Here is an 18,081-nt window from a genome sequence, read left to right as displayed (position 1 = left end):
TCCAAACCAAAAGATAATTTTTATTTCATAACCGAGATTGCAAGCATGGGTCAAAGACGGAATCTCCTAAAAAAGAAGCTAACTATTCACACCGTGCTCACGGCCCAACTGGCCTTCTAGTGGTAGTGGGAATTTTCCCGTTCCCTGGTCAAAGACTTGGTTGGATGTGATATCTACTCCACAAAGAGCGGTACGGATGACCCCAAAGAATTACCTTTCTCTGAAGCGCGACATGTCTACTTTTCATATTCCCGTAGATGAAGAACGAGAGTCGGCTTCTTTAAATTTGTTCTTCCTCAATAAGAAGAGGATGAAAAGACCATTACCAAACAGGTTTAAATTGTCATATAAACTTATAAACTACGAACTATAAACTCAAAAATGTGTCTTACTAAACAAGACCTTATTCGGCTGTTATAATAATTAGACTAATGTGCATGTTCTAAAATCATGATATTATTATTATTAACAAGCTAACCTATTAAAAACCATAAATAGAATTCAAGTTTCTAAAGTAACAGAATAATAACACAAGAAATTAAAGAAAGAAAAAGAGATGGAAAACAAAACAAGTTTATTTCAATGCTTAAACATTTTTTCTACAAAACTTCAATGTTTAAACATTTACAATATTTTTTTCAAGTCATACGCCTTGCTATAATCTTGTTTTGTTGTTCCAACCACATTTGTTGAAGCCTCAACAAAGTTTGATCTTGCATTGATGACACATTAGATGTTTGATCATTGGTCATTGAAGCACTAGTCCATGGTCCAAAAGGATCATCTTCTACTTCTGTTGCCAATGTTGTTTCATTGCCACCACTTGCACTAAATGTTGGTGCCACTGTTGAATTGTTAAAACTATTACAAGAATCAAATGGAACAATGCAAGTATTAGGATTCTCAACTGTATAGATTGGTGATTCTACTAAGTAATCAACATTTGAAGTTGGTGTTGAAACATTCTTGAAAGAATCTTGAGCCTCAAAGGTTGGTGCTACAACCATCTGCAGAGAATTTTGAGCCTGAAAGGTTGGTGCAACTGTTGTGTTGGTTTGATTCATGTCGCCGAAAAGAAGATCCAAATTTGTTATGGAATTGGAGAAAGATGATGCAAAAGGGTCATCAGCATTAAAGGTTTGTGATGTTGTTGCTGCCTTAAAGGTTGGTGCTAGCGATACATCGAAAATATCATCAAAATCGGAATTGGTTGATGTGGCTGCAAGAGGAGCTAAAGTTCCAATATCTTCAAGGAATGGATTGTACATTTGTTGAGGTGCAGGTACTAAAGGTTGATCGAAAAAGTTGAGAAAAGGGTCAAAACTATTATCCAATTTAGGTGTTGATGATGATGATGATGTTTCATTAGTTACTGTCTTTGACAACACTATTTCCCAACAATCTTTGGAACCACCTTCATTTGTTTGATTTTGTTGCACTTGATCTTGATTTATATCATCAACATTTATTATATCGAAACTCGACCTTGAGTGTCGATCGGTCGTCAATGATCTAACCGAAGTAGAATCATTAGCACTAACAAACTCATCATCATATTGTGACGATCGTTTCTCGTCTTCGTCGGATACCTCGGAATACACATCATGTTCCATCGATCCGCGCGAGCTCCCGGCCGCATCGGTTGCGCACATTAAATCCTCCAATGATGTACATTGAGATCCAAACTCGGAACCGGTCTCAAAAAACCTTTCAAGTGTTCCACATCTATCAACACCTAATTCATCTTGAGATGAACATGAACCTACATTAGACTTTTTGTGTGCAGAAATAATTAAATGTTTCGAACCGTTGTTATTCGTATGAAACGAAGCTTGATCCTTCAAGAAAGCTTGTAATGTTTCCATAAGCTCTTCGGAAACTTTCTGCACACATGGATACTCATAGGATCTTCCAATTCCAATGCTTGCACAAAAAATATAAAATGCAGCTAACTCGTCGAATTGTTTATACGATTTAACACATGCATTGAATGCGGTAACACAAGCAGAAAGTGGTAAATTGAAGAAATTATCCAAAACAACACCAAGCCCATCATTGATATCTTTGTAAAGATCAAAACTTTCTTGCACAACAGCATAGAGAGATATCTGAACCAAACGACTGTTCTTGGCTGAACCGGTCGGTCTTGTCCCCATAGCTCGATCCAACAACCTTTGCCAATAGCTGATTCTATTAAGAATCAATGTAGGTTTCATATCTTTAATACCAGGTTCATTTCTTTGATTCTTCTCGTAAAACCGGTTATTATACGTGAATCGCCTTTGAAGTTTTCCCGTTAGGAAACAATCTAACCGTTCGTCAAGGTACAACGCAAACGTTCTGATAAACGCGGTATAATCCCAAGGACTAGAATTCGAATCATCTTTGAAACTCGAAAGGTTGAGAATTTTCGCGCCCCTTTTCATCGAATGAAAAACTTCTCTAGGAAAATACGGATCACCGTCTTGGAATATTCTAAGGACAATCATAAGAGATTTGATTGCAACAACCCAGTTTCTGGTTTTGCCAATTCTTTTGCCTATACAATGTGCACATGCAGCAGCATAAGCTTTGTTGGAAGATACTACATTAACGATTTCGTTCACGTAACGCTCTTCGATTGGATTTTTATCATGTGTTGTTGCTTTAAGAATTATTACCTCAAGATTTGCAGCATTTGTTACCTTTGCTAGGCTAATGCTTGTTTGGTCTTTTACTGCTCCAATTGCTTTCCTTAGTTTGCTTGGCATTATGAGAGAAACAAATCAAACAACTAAGAAATGTTTTTTTGTTGTTTATTAGGAAATTTGGATTTTAGAACATCACTATAGGCACATGTATGCATGAAGTTTGTTGAGGATTTGTTCTAACAAAGTAAAAAGTTGTTGAAAATTGACAGGTTTTGTGTGACAACATTTTTGTTATGAGACATAGAAGAAAGAGAATGGAGATTGAAATTTTGTTTATATTTTTAGTTTGTGGATTTGAATGGTGGAGAGTGAAAGGTGGGAGAGGGAAAATGTGCACATTTTTGTTAGTGATTTTAATGGTTTCATTGCCTACTCTTTCGTAGTTTAGGAATATTGATTAAATTGACATTTATTTTTTTAGGAAAATTAACAAATTCTTAATTATTATTTTACAAATTTTCAATGCAAATTTGGTAAAAACTTTTTTTATAAGAAACCGTTGTAATTAGCATCTTTGTGTTAAACTTGTAACTTGCAGTACAAGTTACTTGTTGTATTACTAAAGTTGGTTAGCCTTAACTATCAAAGTTAGTTAGGATGTAGCATACTATATATAACCATTTTTAACTAATTTGTATTATTGTTTAAATAATCAAGAAAATTTTCATTCAGTTTTCTTCTCTTTTCTTTCACTTCTCTATCATGTTCAAGAACTTCATGATGGTATCCTCGCTTTATTGTGCAACACTTTTCCATTGTCATGCCTCATAGTGTGAGTAACATTGATACGAACACCAATATTCTTCTAGTTGTTGATCTTTCTTATAATTTTGGTAATGATTACCATGTTCATGCTTCTGAAGATCTTCTTCACCTATTGTGAAACCGGTTTTTAATCATTCCAATTATCATGTTTGAGCTCGATCAATGTGGAGAGTTGATAAATGTAAAAATTACTCATTTATCATAAACATTTATTAATTTAAAACACAAATTTTTCTCCAATTTCTTTAAACTCATTGTTGGCGCATTCTCGCTAGATCTTCTTCCTTGCAGTATTTAAGGGAGTGTAGAAAGAGAATTTAGCATGTGATCCTCATTCCTTGTCGTCCCTTCGATGGTTATTATCTTTTTCACAAGTCCAGTTGTATCTGAAGTTACCAGCACCACAACCTTTTTTTCTTTCTTCCGATAGAACTTCCTCTTTCTAATTCATATAGGATTTCACCTTATTCAACAAGTCGCTTAGATTACAAGCTCCTTTGAGCCCTATATTCTCTCGGAACATAGAATATGACCTTAAATATTTCTTGAATATCCAACACTTTAGTCCATCGTCTGTACTTCCTACTGCCACAACCAGTTTCGTTAAACGATATACGTATTCACGTAGATTTTCTTTCTTCCCCCGCGTGATCCCGCTGAGCATCTCCATAGTTCTTGATTTCCATTTTCGTGCGGTGAAGGAGTCACTTAGATCCTTCCATGAGTCAATGCATCCATCTAGAAGGGTCTTATACCACGTCATGGACGCTACGACGAGGGTTAATGCAAAAAGCTTACACTTTACGGTCCCATGGGCGTTATAGTAGTCCAATCTATTATCGGCATGCTCATCAAAATCCTTGGTTCCGTCGTAGTCAGCCAACTTCAGAGATTTCTTTAGGGAACTAGTGATTTTGCTATCAAGGATGTGTTGCAGACTATAGGTTCATTTTTCGCTCTTATGTAGAAGCATATATGTCGTTCCTTTCTCTCCTCCAGGGATGGTGCGTCAGCGAGTGACGAAAGTTATGAGCTTCGGGTGGAGTATGGCTCCCTCCCAGTCCTTCATAGTCGGGAACAGGAGTCTGGTGTCCGCTATTTCGGTGATAGTTTGGATATCGTGGAGGCTTTGACTGGGATTAGCTCCGGTATCAGGGAGGGGGCTGACATGCAAGATTAGCACTCCAACACTCAAGTCCGTGAGAGAATGAAGAGTAAAGTGAGAGTGAGTAAATTTGAATACCTAAAATGACGCGTTTTCCTCCTTATATAGAGTGAGCTGTTAAAACCGTCTGCGTGACATAAGACGAGTTGTGCAGATGGTCGTTGAATTTAATCCAATGGTGATCAACGTGTTTGAAAGGCATAATCATTTTCCTTTGGTGGAATGAAGGACCACATACTTTATGCGATCTTTTGTTGGATGCTCCTTTTAGACCTCCCACTATAGGCCTTTTTGCAAACAACCCAGATCACATCTTATGTTTGAGAATTTCACCTGCCACTCCAAATTTTAGATCTGACACTCATAATATTTTCATAATGTCAAAAATGCCCTTGATAAAAAAGGAATAAAATGACGGAACGAAATTTTCAGTAGTTTATTCAAAAATTCCAATTTCAAAATTTCCGGAAACATGTATTTCGAAAATTTTAATAAAAAATACAAGAGTTTTACCTGATATTTCAAAATCTTTGATAAAACACACACATTTCGATATTGCTGATAAAATCTCAAAGAAATTTTTTAAAATTATGTTATAATTTTGAAATTTCCGATAAATAAACATAGAAATTTCAAAATTTTCAATATAATTTTGAAAGTTTAAATAAAAACTCATACGTTTTGAAGTTTGATAATTTTAGATAAGATATAATGTCAGATATAAATCACGAGTCACAAGTTAATTCCTCCTTAGCTTTGTTCTAAACACTTTGACATATTTTTCATTGCGTTTTTCAACTATAGATTTAAATCTTTTAGAAGTATCATCAACCACTTCATTCTTTCTTTTATCCTGCATCCTATCTATGGATGAGATTAAAGATTGCATGCAATCATCATCTCTTTGGATTGTTATCACTTATCACAATATTAAATATAAATCTCCTAAGCACATCCACAAAATAATAATTCTTTCAACAGCCGATTCAGACAAGTGAGTGAGTCATTTTCACTCATCCGTGTCACGAGTAGGGGTGGAAATAGGCTGGGCCGAGCTAGGCTTTACTAAGCCTAAGCCTGGCCTGTCAAAAAAATTGAAGCCTAAGTCTGGCCTATGGCCTGTCGTAGGCTTATATTTTAGGCCTGAGCCTGGCCTTTTCGAAGGCCTGGTTAGCCTGTTAGCCTATATAAAAGCCTATTTGTTTTAGACATATGGATATAAGCAATTAAAATAATGTTTAAATAGACTAACTAACTATAAGATCAAGAGACTAAAAATTTGTTTGTATTGACTTATTTTAACTTACCTCTTAGCATAATTTTTACAAGACTATTTGTTTAAGAGAACTTATGAAAACAATGTTCATCATATGTTTTCATCTTATTTTTACAAGTTTTTCAAGATAACCAAATTTTATTTATGTATTTTAATTCAAAGTATAAAACATAACATAATGATAATAAAAAAATTATTCATATTTATTTAAATAGGCCGGCCTGATAGGCTTAAAAGGCTTCTTTTAGAGCCTGAGGCCTAGCCTATTTAACTAAATAGGCTTATAAAAAAGCCTAAGCTTTTTCTATTTAAAAATAATGTGTGGCCTGGCCTGAGCCTATATAGGCTAGCCTGTAGGCCCCTGTTATCGGCCTGGCCTATTTCCACCCCTAGTCACGAGATGACTAGACCCCCAACTCACCAAACCAAACGTAAGAGATTTTCTTACAAAATGATGCATGTACATAATCTAATAGTTTGATATATTGGTGCGCCAACACGTCACTATAGTCCAATATCATATACTACTAGTGCTAACGTTGTAATCAATGTCTCAAATTTCTCACCACATATTCTTATATACAAGAAGAACCGTATCATCAACCACTTCCTCACTCAATCATCAACTCTTCTTTGTAATAAATCAATACAAATATATAACACACCTCTGGAATCTTACTGCCAAGTATGACAATTTGTTTCTTTCAATCTCAAACTGTGGTTTATGTTTCGTGGTGAAACTCATGAGAAACACCGGAAATCAAAGTAAGTAACTGTTTAACTAGGATCTTCTGTTTTTCTTATTTAGGATGCTCTCTTTTGTTTGGGTTTTATCTAGAAAACAAACAAGAGAAAAAATATTTGTTTCACTTATTTTATAAACTTCTTGCATGATGAACTTATTCACTGGTTTATATATTAGTTGTAAAATTTAGTCAAATAGTACAAATTACAAAATCACAGAAAATTTGTGTGGGCTTAAATATATGAGTCGGACAAATAAGTTACCAAATTTTTGGAAAAAAGAATTTACCAAATTTTTGGAAAAAAAAAACTATTTTATAGAAAATTTAATATTTCAATTTTTGAGATATTAAATATATAAATTACCGAGATAAATTTACTATTTTTAAATGTTTAATCCAAGGTTGTCAAGATCGAGATCTTACATAAGATCGGGAGAGAATTGCAAGATCGTAAAATATAAAATCGTAGCTAAGATCGGAATATCCTATCCAATTATATTTGTAAGATCGGGAGAGAGTCACAAGATCGTAAAACATAAAATTGCATGATATAATGTTACTAGACAAGTGTATTAGTGATAAAATGACTCTTTTTCAAATTCTTTAGACATGTATGTTGAGTTTTTATATGTTATTACTACCCCATAGACAATTTGTTAGACATTAGGGACATATTTGGCCAATTACTAGACATTAGGGACATTTTAAAATTTGACTACAATACGTGATTCTACTTAAGATCGGGATCGTTGAGGGTGAGTGAGATCGTAAAATCTTAAGATTTTAAGATCTAGATCGAGATCTTGACAACCATGGTTTAATCATTGTCCTAAGGTAGGGGTGGGAATAGGCTGGGCCGAGCTAGGCTTTGCCAAGCCTGAGCCTGGCCTGTTATAATATTCAAAGCCTAAGCTTGGCCTGTAGCCTATCATAGGCTTATTTTTTTGGCCTGGGTCTGGCCTTTTTGAAGGTCTGATTGGCCTATTAGCCTACTTAAAGCCTATTTCATTTGAACATTTCTAAATAAGTCATTCAACTCGTTTTTATATAGACTAACAAATTAAAAGATCAATGAGATTAAATGTTTGTTTGCATTAGTTTATTTGAGTTTACCTAGTAGCATAAATTTTGTGATATTATTTGTTTTAGAGAACTTATCGAAACAACTTATGACAATGTTCATAAGATTCTTTTCATCTTATTTTCATAATTTCTTCAACATAACTAAAATTTATTTTTATATTTTTAATTCAAAGTAAAAAATATAATATAATAATAATAAAATTATTCATATGTATTTAAATAGGCCGGCCTCTTAGATTTAAAAGGCTTTTTATGTGGCCCGTGGCCTAGCCTTTTTAGCTAAATAGGCTTATAAAAAAGTCTAAGCCTTTTCTATTTATCTAAAAAGCCTGGCCTGACCTAGACCTATGTAGGCTGGGCCGTAGGCCCCTGTTAGTCGGCCTGGCCTATTCTCACCCCTATCCTAAGGGCACTAGTTAGCATTTCCTTTTTTTTTTTAATAGTCTTTGAATGTTAGAAACTTTTAGTATTCGTTTCTAATGTCAAATTTTCGTTAAAAAAATCTATGCGACAACCGTTTCTACCCTAGCATCACTGACAAAATAATGAAGGATGAAATCTAAAAAAGAAAAATTCAAATCCTTAAATAATTTATTATGTCATGTGTCAATAACTGAATGAATGTATATTTGCTTAAGCAAACAAATTTTTTGAACATAGTGGAAATTGAACCCTTACCCATTGTTAGCACCGGTAAATGGGCATGTTCATCCCATTTACGCCCGTTTCGCAAAAGACCACAGAAAATAGGGTGGGGCGAGGCTGACATAGTTGAAGGTGCGAATTTAAAATTTTGTCTCATTCTGCAAAAGAGTGAGGATGGGACAGGACGATCACATTAAAAGGTGCAGGTCTAAACCCTTAACCTGCCTCACACTAAAGTACAAGTAAAACAAAAATGTTCAATTAGCCGGACTCATTTTGTCACCCGTACTCAAAACAGTACTATGAGTTAATGCTTTTGCCATCCGCACCATAGCATTTTTGTTGAATTAAATACGCCAAAATATAAATTTTTCTGGTAAACACATATCTTTCCCTATATTAGGAAGATCCTAAAGTCCCACATCGGTTGGAGATAGAGCATTGAAAGAGTATATATAGAGGGACACTCCTCACCTTACCAATCGATTTTGTAAGGATGAGTTAGGTCAAACTCTAATACCCTAAAGAATGACTTTATTTATTATTTAGTTTTAATATATTTAATTATTTATTAAATAGTAAAATTGATTGTTGTTTTCAAGCTTTTTTACATTAAAGGTAACATTACTCATCTTATTTAAATGATTTAGGAGATGTGAGTGAGTATATAATAGGTATTTATAATTTATTTATTTAAAACAATGTTAATGAAATAGTCGATGTGACACTACGAAGTTTTTCTCTCAGCCAATTTACCGTTCAAAGAAAATTGAAAAAATTAGTTTTATTACGGTTGATATGAAACTATGAAGTTTTATAGATGGTATTAATATTTTTAAATTATCTATTTTATCTCGTTCTAATTAAACAATTTCTTTTAATAATAGTGTTCCGCTTATTATATTTGAACATATCATGAACTTAAATAGTTTATTAATTTTTTGAATGTTGCGAATCGCGTATCCGAATTCGTACCACGTACCAAAGCGAATTGTGAATTATGGGACTATGGTTTTAAGATTCTTATATAGTTGTTTAGCTAACTAATTAAACTAAGCAACTTTCATTTATCTATTTATATTGCAGGATTCACATGACCACTCCAATATAATCTTTTGTCTCATTCCTATAGTCACGTGAGTGAAATTTTCATCACTATATTATCCATACAAAATCACTTGTTCAGAAAGTTATATCCAAATCCATGGATGCTAGAAACATGTTAAGGTTCCTAGTTCTTTCATTCGGTTTAACACTAGTTGTACTTCTTACCTGGTTTCACCTTCCAACATCATTCCTCAACAAGGAAACTCTAGACTGCAACATTTACTCTGGATGGTGTACCTCTAAGAACCGTTTCCAATCTTCAAATCCAATCAACAAACCAAAATTCTCCACTTATAATCAAAAACCGCATCACGAATCTGATGTTCCTCGCCACCCCTTAGATCCTCTAACCATAAAAGAATTCAACGAGGTTCGCGCGATCCTGTCTGAACACCCTCTCTTTAAGTACTCAAACAGTTACACTCTTAACTCCATTGTTCTAGATGAACCAGACAAAGAACTTGTCCTCAAATGGAAAAAGGGTCAACCGTTACTTCCTAGGAAAGTTTCTGTGGTTGCACTTGTGAAAGGTGTTGCTCATACTCTTATTGTTGACCTTAGCACAAGTCAAGTTACCAATGAAACAAGGTCACCTTCTTCTGGATACCCTACCATGACAATCCAGGATATGCAAAGTGTACTTGATGTTCCGTTGAAGAGCGACGAGTTCAACCGCACGATCATCAAACGCGGTGTGAATTTATCAGATCTATCGTGCCTTCCACTCGCTGCAGGGTGGTATGGAACGCCGGTTGAAGAGAATAGAAGGTTGATTAAGGTGCAGTGTTACTCAAGCAAAGGAACTGTGAACTTCTATATGAAACCAATAGAAGGTTTAACCGTGTTGGTTGATATGGATAAGAAAGAGGTTGTTTCCATTTCAGATAACGGACGAAACATTCCTGTTGCAAATGGTATCGACACTGATTACCGTTACTCGGTTCAGAAGCTCAACGGAGAGGTGAATTACCTGATAAATCCGATATCATTGGAACAACCAAAAGGTCCAAGCTTCAAAGTTGATGGACATATAGTGAAATGGGCTAATTGGGAGTTTCATTTGAAACCTGACCCTAGAGCCGGAATCGTTATTTCTCAAGCCAAGGTGAGAGATACGGATACATCAGAGATGAGAAATGTTATCTACAAAGGGTTCACTTCTGAACTTTTTGTGCCTTATATGGACCCTACTGATGCATGGTATTTTAAGACATACATGGATGCTGGTGAGTATGGATTTGGTTTGCAAGCAATGCCTTTAGACCCTTTGAATGATTGTCCAAGGAATGCTTATTACATGGATGGAGTGTTTACTTCTGCTGATGGAACACCCTTTATCCAACCAAACATGATTTGCATTTTTGAGAGTTATGCTGGTGACATTGCTTGGCGACACGCCGAGTGTCCAATCACTGACATGAAGGTAAGAATTTCAGCACTCGTGATTCAATTACTCCTCTGGTCTATTATATTGATCAGATACATTGATTATTTGACAAATCTAACAAGTAAATTTTATCTTATAAATAGGAGGTAGTATTATGTAATGTCATTTTCATTTTTACACTTGGGCTTATTTATTTTGGTTTATGCTATTGTTGTGGCAGGTTACAGAAGTGAGGCCAAAGGTGACACTGGTGGTTAGAATGGCAGCAGCAGTGGCAAACTATGACTATATCGTAGATTGGGAGTTTCAAACCGATGGACTAATCAGATCCAAGGTTAGTAATGAAAATCCAATTTATTTAGTTTGAATAATATTTCTATTTAGGGAATAGTGTTGAGATTGATGCCCCAGTGACTATAATGTGCACAATTTTGGAATGTGTACAAAAACTTATCTTCGCAATACTTTGACATATATAGTATTTAATTTGATGATGCCAAATTTTTGTTACATTCAATGTTTACTGGCATTATTCAATTATTTGTTCTGTGCACTGCATTTTCAATTATAAATTGTATCAATCAGTAGAAAATTGGACAAGTTGCACAATAGTTGATGGCTTTTCGAAATCGGTGCTACATGTTTTGTCTTGTTGTATACTCAATAATTTAAGCTAACATCATTTTTTTTCTGATGCAGGTTGGACTAAGTGGTATCTTGATGGTGAAAGGAACAACCTATGAGAACATGAACCAAGTACCAGACCAAGAATATCTCTACGGAACACTTTTAAGCGAAAACATTATCGGCGTAATCCACGATCATTTCATCACATATTACCTTGACATGGACATTGATGGCTCAGACAATTCATTCATAAAGGTAAATATAAAGAAACAAGAAACCTCTCCAGGAGAGTCGCCGAGAAAGAGTTACCTGAAAGCTGTGAGAAAAGTGGCTAAGACGGAAAAAGATGCTCAAATAAAGCTTCAACTATATGATCCATCTGAGTTCCATGTGGTGAACCCTTTGAAGAAAACAAGGTTGGGGAATCCTGTTGGGTACAAATTGGTTCCAGGTGCCACGGCAGCTAGCTTACTTGATCATGAAGATCCAGCTCAAAAGAGAGCAGCTTTTACGAATAATCAAATATGGGTTACTCCTTATAACAGGAGTGAGCAATGGGCTGGTGGATTACTCGTTTACCAGAGCCAAGGCGACGATACTCTTCAAGTATGGTCCAACAGGTTAGTGCAATTGGAAGATTGTTATTGTCAAGAGTCTCGCATTGAATGATATATATATAATCTGAAAAATGTGTTCATATTTCTATAACTGATGAAGCATGGTTCTGAATAGAATATTATAACGGAAGTTGATCCATGTAACTGATGATCCAGTTAGTGGGATAAGGCTTGATTAGTAACTGATGATATTTTGATGTGCAGGGATCGTCCAATTGAGAATAAGGACATTGTGCTATGGTACACAGTAGGGTTCCATCATGTACCAAGTCAAGAGGACTATCCTATAATGCCTACCGTATCTGCAAGTTTCGACCTGAAGCCAGTCAACTTCTTTGAAAGAAATCCAATTCTGAGAATGCCGCCGAATTTCCAAGATGATTTACCTGTTTGCAAGGTACAAGATTCAGCTTGAGAGATTCTGTCTCATGGTTTTAGTCTAACTATGTGTGTTGAATGATGCAGAAAGTAATAGCTTTAAATAATTAGTAACAGCAATGGTTAAGGTTGGATTGTGATGTGAAAAATGTAGAATGTTTTATTTGTGCCAAATAAATAGACCTGAAGTTGGTGTAGTGGAAGCACATATTAGTTCTCCAAGTGAGAAGAAATAAAACCTTATATAAGAGGAATGAAAGTAATACTCCCTCTATGTCCTTATTTTTAGTATTTATAATAAATTTATATAAATTGTGTTTAATTTTTAAATAATTATTCAAACAACTAATAATAGAATATCAGAGAGAAATTTATTTTCTAAGTATAAAGTTTTAGGAGTATTAAGTCATTAATGTATTTAAAAGTTTATAAAGAGTCTTATAACATATATACAAAGTGGATGTTATAATTAGAGACACAAAGAGTATTACACTTTTTTACATGAGAAAGACAATAAAACAAAACATAAGAAACTACGCTTTAAGGGAAATATCTAAAAATTTGGAAGAATAAGAAACTACGCTTTAAGGGAAATATCTAAAAATTTGGAAGAATAAGAAACTACACTTTAAGGGGAGTATTAAGTCATTAATGTATTTAAAAGTTTATAAAGAATCTTATAACATATATACAAAGTGGATGTTATAATTAGAGACACAAAGAGTATTACACTTTTTTACATGAGAAAGACAATAAAACAAAACATAAGAAACTACGCTTTAAGGGAAATATCTAAAAATTTGGAAGAATTAGAAACTCTGGAAAAAATTGCTCTTTTCTTGACAAAAAAATTCAAGAAAATCTCTAACTTCATCTCTTGGGTCTATCATGCACCATGCGCGTTGTCAAAATTATCCTTCCACTTTCGTAAATGTATACCCGGAAGTATTATTTTTGTTTCAAAGTTGTTTTCAATGATCAATGATGAACACATTTCAACAACTTCAAAACTCAATTTAATCGGTAAGTTTTCGAGTTATTTTAGAGTATTTCCCCTAATAGAGTTTGAGTAGATTTTTGTGTTGAAATCATTAGATACTTTTAGAAACATACTTTAGAGACAATGTAGGTATTGTTTGATGTGTAAAACGGATGATCATGGGGTGAAAATTGATTTTTCCAACTATGTGAACAGTTACTTACGCCATTTTTGCGTTCCTGAAGTTGCAGAACATTCCATAGATACATTTACGAAACATATGAAACATTAGGTAGTTTGGTAGATGCACCTACGGAACAAACCCAGTTATTTGAAAAGATAGCTAGTTCCGTAGATACATCTACGAAAGACTTTTGTATGTACATCTACGGAGGTAAATTTGCTTTTTCTTTTTCTTTTTAATTACCAAACTGTATCTAACTCGATTTTATTTGTAATACAATGCAGACATTATGGCCGACCATCCAGACCGCATTATATCTGGGAGGACTGCACAACATGCCTCTGTGCGACGTGCACAAATGCATATGTTGTCACAGGTGACAGATGGAGCCTCCTTTCCAACAGATGCACCTGATACATTAGTTGCAGCAGAGTTACTTGTTACATCTGCTACAGCTGAGGGGCCTTCCACATCTACTACCTCATCCCGGAGGCCTCGGGATGATGGTGAGGGTTCTTCACATACTCCCTCCGCCCGTAGACGTCGTCGGGGAGCTTCTTCTACTCTAGTGCCACCTCTGGCCGATGTTGGATCTCTGGTGCCACCACCTGAGCTGCACGAGGAGGCTGATGCGGCTGAGGCGCCTGTCTTTTATTCAGGGGGTCCTTTAGATTTATCCTTACTGAAAGGGTATGCAGATCATTCAGTCAGACATATCTGGGACGGAGAGGCATAATTTATTAGACTTATTACTTATTACTTTTTTGTCCTCAGTTTCTAATTTTTTATTTTTAACTTTGCTTGTTATTAACAGTGTTTCTTTGAAAATTTTCAGGTAAGGCTTCCCAGAAGTTCTACAACTATGGTCGAAAGATTGCCAACCTCGTGTAGCCTACCGAGCCTTGGTTTCAGGATGTCCTTGCAGCTTATGGGCTGAAGGACATGTGACAGATTGGATACCACATGATACATAATGGAATGCTAATGACATTTGCAGAGAGGTGACACTCAGAGACTTTGTCGTTTCATCTGCCACATGATGAGATTACCATCACGTTTGACAACATCGCATGCCTCCTGAGATTTTATTCAATTTTTTCTCTATACAACTGCACTATTACAAAGATAGGGTACCTTCATATTTATAGACCGAGATTGCTTACACACCAAACAATCCCCAACTAAAAACACAAAATAAACCAAGTCTAAATTTCTATTGAGATGCGCTTCTTCGATATTTCAACAACTATACAAATTTCGACACACAAAAGATTTCGACAACAACATACTTTATCAAAAATGGTGCTTTGACAGAATTATATTCTCTTACACCCACACATAGACTTTTTTTTCCTTACATCCAACAAACTAAATGCCTATTAACTTCTCAAAAAAAAAAAAAACATAAATCAGAACATAATTTAATAAAAACAAACTAATTTTCATTAGCGAGGGACACTTACACTAATTTTATACCCGTGAACTGGTTATGTTTTATGATGGAAAAAAACAACCATGTGAGTTGAGTTAAAATAAGCCCCTACTAAATGGAGTTAAAATTGCTTTAATTTGAGTCACGCCAGATTCAGTCCTTAGACCTGATGCATCTGTATTGTGCAAAACCGCTGCACCACTGTTTACAATAGATTCGTTGAGTGGGGATCATTTTATATATAACAAAATACGAAAATAGAAAATAGAAAATTAAAAACAGTAGTAGCCTTGGATGGTATGGCCAGCTATGGAAAACGCTAATCCATGAAGAGAAGCAAATTCTATATTTTTTCCAGGTCAATCTCTTCTTTCCTAATACTCCATGAAGAATAGTCTCCACAAAAATTTCAAACATAATTTCCATAACAATCATGTTAACTCATCTCTCCTTTTAATGCACTCCTTTCATCATCATTTTCACCAGCCTTACTCATACAGTCATTCATTTTATAATGACTCCAAGACACTCTTTTCCTTCCTTTACAAACCCCGTTCATCATATTCATATTCATACCCAACCCAATCTGTTTCTCTTCCTCCTTTCCAATTTTAAACTTCACCCTTCCTCTTTCCTTGGCTAACTCTGTTGTGATGTCTTTCTCTTCTTTTTTGTTTATGTCATTGCTCTTTAACATGTCGCTATTTTCCTCTCCGTTACCAATGCAATCTTCCATTGCAAGTGAATGTTCCCATAATTTTTCTCCACATTTCCTCTCCTTTACTAAACCCCCTTCAGACTTTTTATATAAGCTTTCCTTGGGAAAATCTGGGAGCCAACTTGGTATATGCAAACCTTTTGGTTTTGCTTCCTGTAAGCTTGTTGATGAGCCAGAATCAGTGATTACTTCTGGATTTCGGCTACCGGGACCATTTTTTGATGGAATTGGTTTGGAAAATGGCACTTCTTTGGAGAATTTGACGAAACTCATTATATCTTTTAGAGCTCCAGAACTCAGCAGGTTACTTGAATGCAGTTTTGAACCACCGGGAACTCCTCGAACAGAACACATATCATGAATGCCATTGATGAGATCAAAGAGGTTTGATTCAGTACGGTTGGATGCATTGGCAAAAGAGGCAGCAGATCTTGCAATGGCTTCGAGATATTTTGTGGTAACATTAATTAAGGCTTCAAGAGCATCATATTTGGTTCTTTTGTAGCCAACTGACTGGCAGATCTGAGAAACTGCAATTTTGGCTATATCAAATGAGAATTCTGAGGGGGTTTCTGCTACTTTAACATCTTTTACTCGTAGACCCCTCTTCTTTTTGCCTTTTGCTCTTCGGGGTAGCTTTGATGTGCTTCCCCCTTGCATAGGGTTCATAGGCAGAATGAATGGCAAGAAGAAGGAAGATATAACTCAGAACCTTATCCAAAGCCCCTAGAGCCGGGATTTGTTCCTACTATGTAAGCAAAGATGCAAACCAGCTCCTTTCCTGCCATAATAAAATACGCTGAAGATGGATAGGCATATAAAAAAAAGGACTCTATTAACTTAGTGAAACAGATGACCAAAGACATTAAACATATACCAACTCCTTTAGAAAATTGTAGTGAAAATAGAGAAGGAAGGAAACAATGTACAGAAAATTATGCAGTCAATGCTCTGACAAGAGTGGAAACAAAATATACAAACAAGACCTTAGAATAGTGCTAGTGAACCAGACTCCTTAAAATGGGCATCTACATACGGTAGATAGATAGACTAAGAAACTAAAACTCTGTTCTTATTAAATAAGTCTTCATTATTTATGCATATTCATGACTTAATGGTTCAACTTCAGCATCCATTATCATCCCATCAATATTTTCTACCCCAGATACATAGAACACTATACTTACTTTCTTCTCACATCTCTCTTTCCGCCGTCTATTTTTGCTTCTATATTTCTTTAACTTCTTGTATATCAGCCCCTTTTTCTCGTTCACCAAAATGCATTGGTATTCAATTAAACGATATATACTCAAACAGTAAATCCAAACCTTGTTCCCCAGGCACACAAGATAACAAGCAAAAACTACAATTTCCTTACAGTAGCACTTGAACAGAGACTAAAACCAACATATCCTCAAACAGCTTATTAGCATTATTCATTACTAAGACACGGTAGATCAGAAGATTGATACATATTCATTAATCATTCAAAAATGACTCTATACAAGAGTTCAACAACAAATCATTCATTCAAAAAACTAGTTACCATTCATAATGTAGAAACATTTTGAGTATTCATTATAAAATAAGCACGCACAAAAAAGACGCACATGAAACACAATGATTTTACGGTCATATAAAGAATGTTAATCAGAGAACCAGAGTAATAGTTCGGAGAGATTAGGCATTACCTAGTTCAGAAATCGGTAGAAGAAGTAGTGAGAGTGAGTGATTTCAGTTACAGAGAAAAGGGACGAAACGAGAAGGAAGCGGACCGGTGCGGACCCTACACGAGGCGTTGCGTTGAATGGATCAACAGCGATTGGTGATTTAAGGTGAGAAGAAACTGTCTCCGTCGCTTGTGGCGTCGCCGTAAGCGTTGTTGTGAGGAGGAGGAGGAGGAGGAGGAGGAGGAGGAGGAGGGTGAAATAAATAGGAAGTAGCAAGGTACAGGGGAAGTTTAAAGAGTGGGTGATGAATCCACCTAGACTAGCTTGAGCAGTTGTGCAGCGTGCAAAATGTTTAAGTGGGGTTCTATGCGTATGAAAGTATAATTTGGGCTTTAAATGTGCTAGGGCACTCTTTTAATTTAATTTAATAAGAAAGGTTATATATGTTTTAAAAACTAGACCGAACCGTCCGATTCAGTCGGTAATCTAAGGTGATTTCAATCTAGTCATCCTTGTAAAATTGCAGGTGGATGAAAATCGGAGTAAAATTAGAAAAATTGGATTAAACCACTCAAAATCGTTCGAACCAAAGAATCAGAGTCGGATTTGCAA

At 35.4% G+C, this 18,081-nt stretch overlaps 4 protein-coding genes across 4 annotated transcripts; 2 read left to right on the top strand and 2 right to left on the bottom strand.

Moving 5' to 3' along the window:
- Nucleotides 1-559: 559 nt before the first annotated feature.
- LOC131655952 (clathrin coat assembly protein AP180-like) lies at nucleotides 560-2,899 on the bottom strand. Its single transcript, XM_058925751.1, has one exon. The coding sequence runs from the start codon at nucleotides 2,748-2,750 to the stop codon at nucleotides 639-641; it is 2,112 nt and encodes a 703-aa protein (XP_058781734.1). The 5' UTR covers nucleotides 2,751-2,899; the 3' UTR covers nucleotides 560-638.
- A 3,548-nt stretch (nucleotides 2,900-6,447) lies between these two features.
- Nucleotides 6,448-12,749, top strand: LOC131661667 (amine oxidase [copper-containing] gamma 2-like). The gene is made up of 5 exons (XM_058931273.1): nucleotides 6,448-6,661; nucleotides 9,457-10,900; nucleotides 11,085-11,198; nucleotides 11,564-12,111; nucleotides 12,313-12,749. Exons 2-5 carry the CDS (start codon nucleotides 9,575-9,577, stop codon nucleotides 12,521-12,523), a joined length of 2,199 nt encoding a protein of 732 aa, XP_058787256.1. The 5' UTR covers nucleotides 6,448-6,661; nucleotides 9,457-9,574; the 3' UTR covers nucleotides 12,524-12,749.
- A 138-nt stretch (nucleotides 12,750-12,887) lies between these two features.
- On the top strand, nucleotides 12,888-14,608 carry LOC131661669 (uncharacterized). Its single transcript, XM_058931277.1, has 2 exons — nucleotides 12,888-14,339; nucleotides 14,485-14,608. The coding sequence occupies exons 1-2, from the start codon at nucleotides 13,939-13,941 to the stop codon at nucleotides 14,486-14,488; spliced, it is 405 nt and encodes a 134-aa protein (XP_058787260.1). The 5' UTR covers nucleotides 12,888-13,938; the 3' UTR covers nucleotides 14,489-14,608.
- Nucleotides 14,609-15,497: 889 nt separating this feature from the next.
- Nucleotides 15,498-17,817, bottom strand: LOC131661668 (uncharacterized). Its single transcript, XM_058931276.1, has 2 exons — nucleotides 17,491-17,817; nucleotides 15,498-16,580 (listed from the first exon to the last, which is right to left on the bottom strand). The coding sequence occupies exon 2, from the start codon at nucleotides 16,466-16,468 to the stop codon at nucleotides 15,518-15,520; it is 951 nt and encodes a 316-aa protein (XP_058787259.1). The 5' UTR covers nucleotides 16,469-16,580; nucleotides 17,491-17,817; the 3' UTR covers nucleotides 15,498-15,517.
- Between the last annotated feature and the right edge of the window lie 264 nt (nucleotides 17,818-18,081).

The sequence above is a fragment of the Vicia villosa genome, linkage group LG3 (genome assembly GCF_029867415.1).
Source record: "Vicia villosa cultivar HV-30 ecotype Madison, WI linkage group LG3, Vvil1.0, whole genome shotgun sequence".
Classification (NCBI taxonomy): domain Eukaryota; kingdom Viridiplantae; phylum Streptophyta; class Magnoliopsida; order Fabales; family Fabaceae; genus Vicia; species Vicia villosa.
Note: the sequence above shows the minus strand (reverse complement) of the source record. Positions and strands in the feature narration are given on the sequence as shown.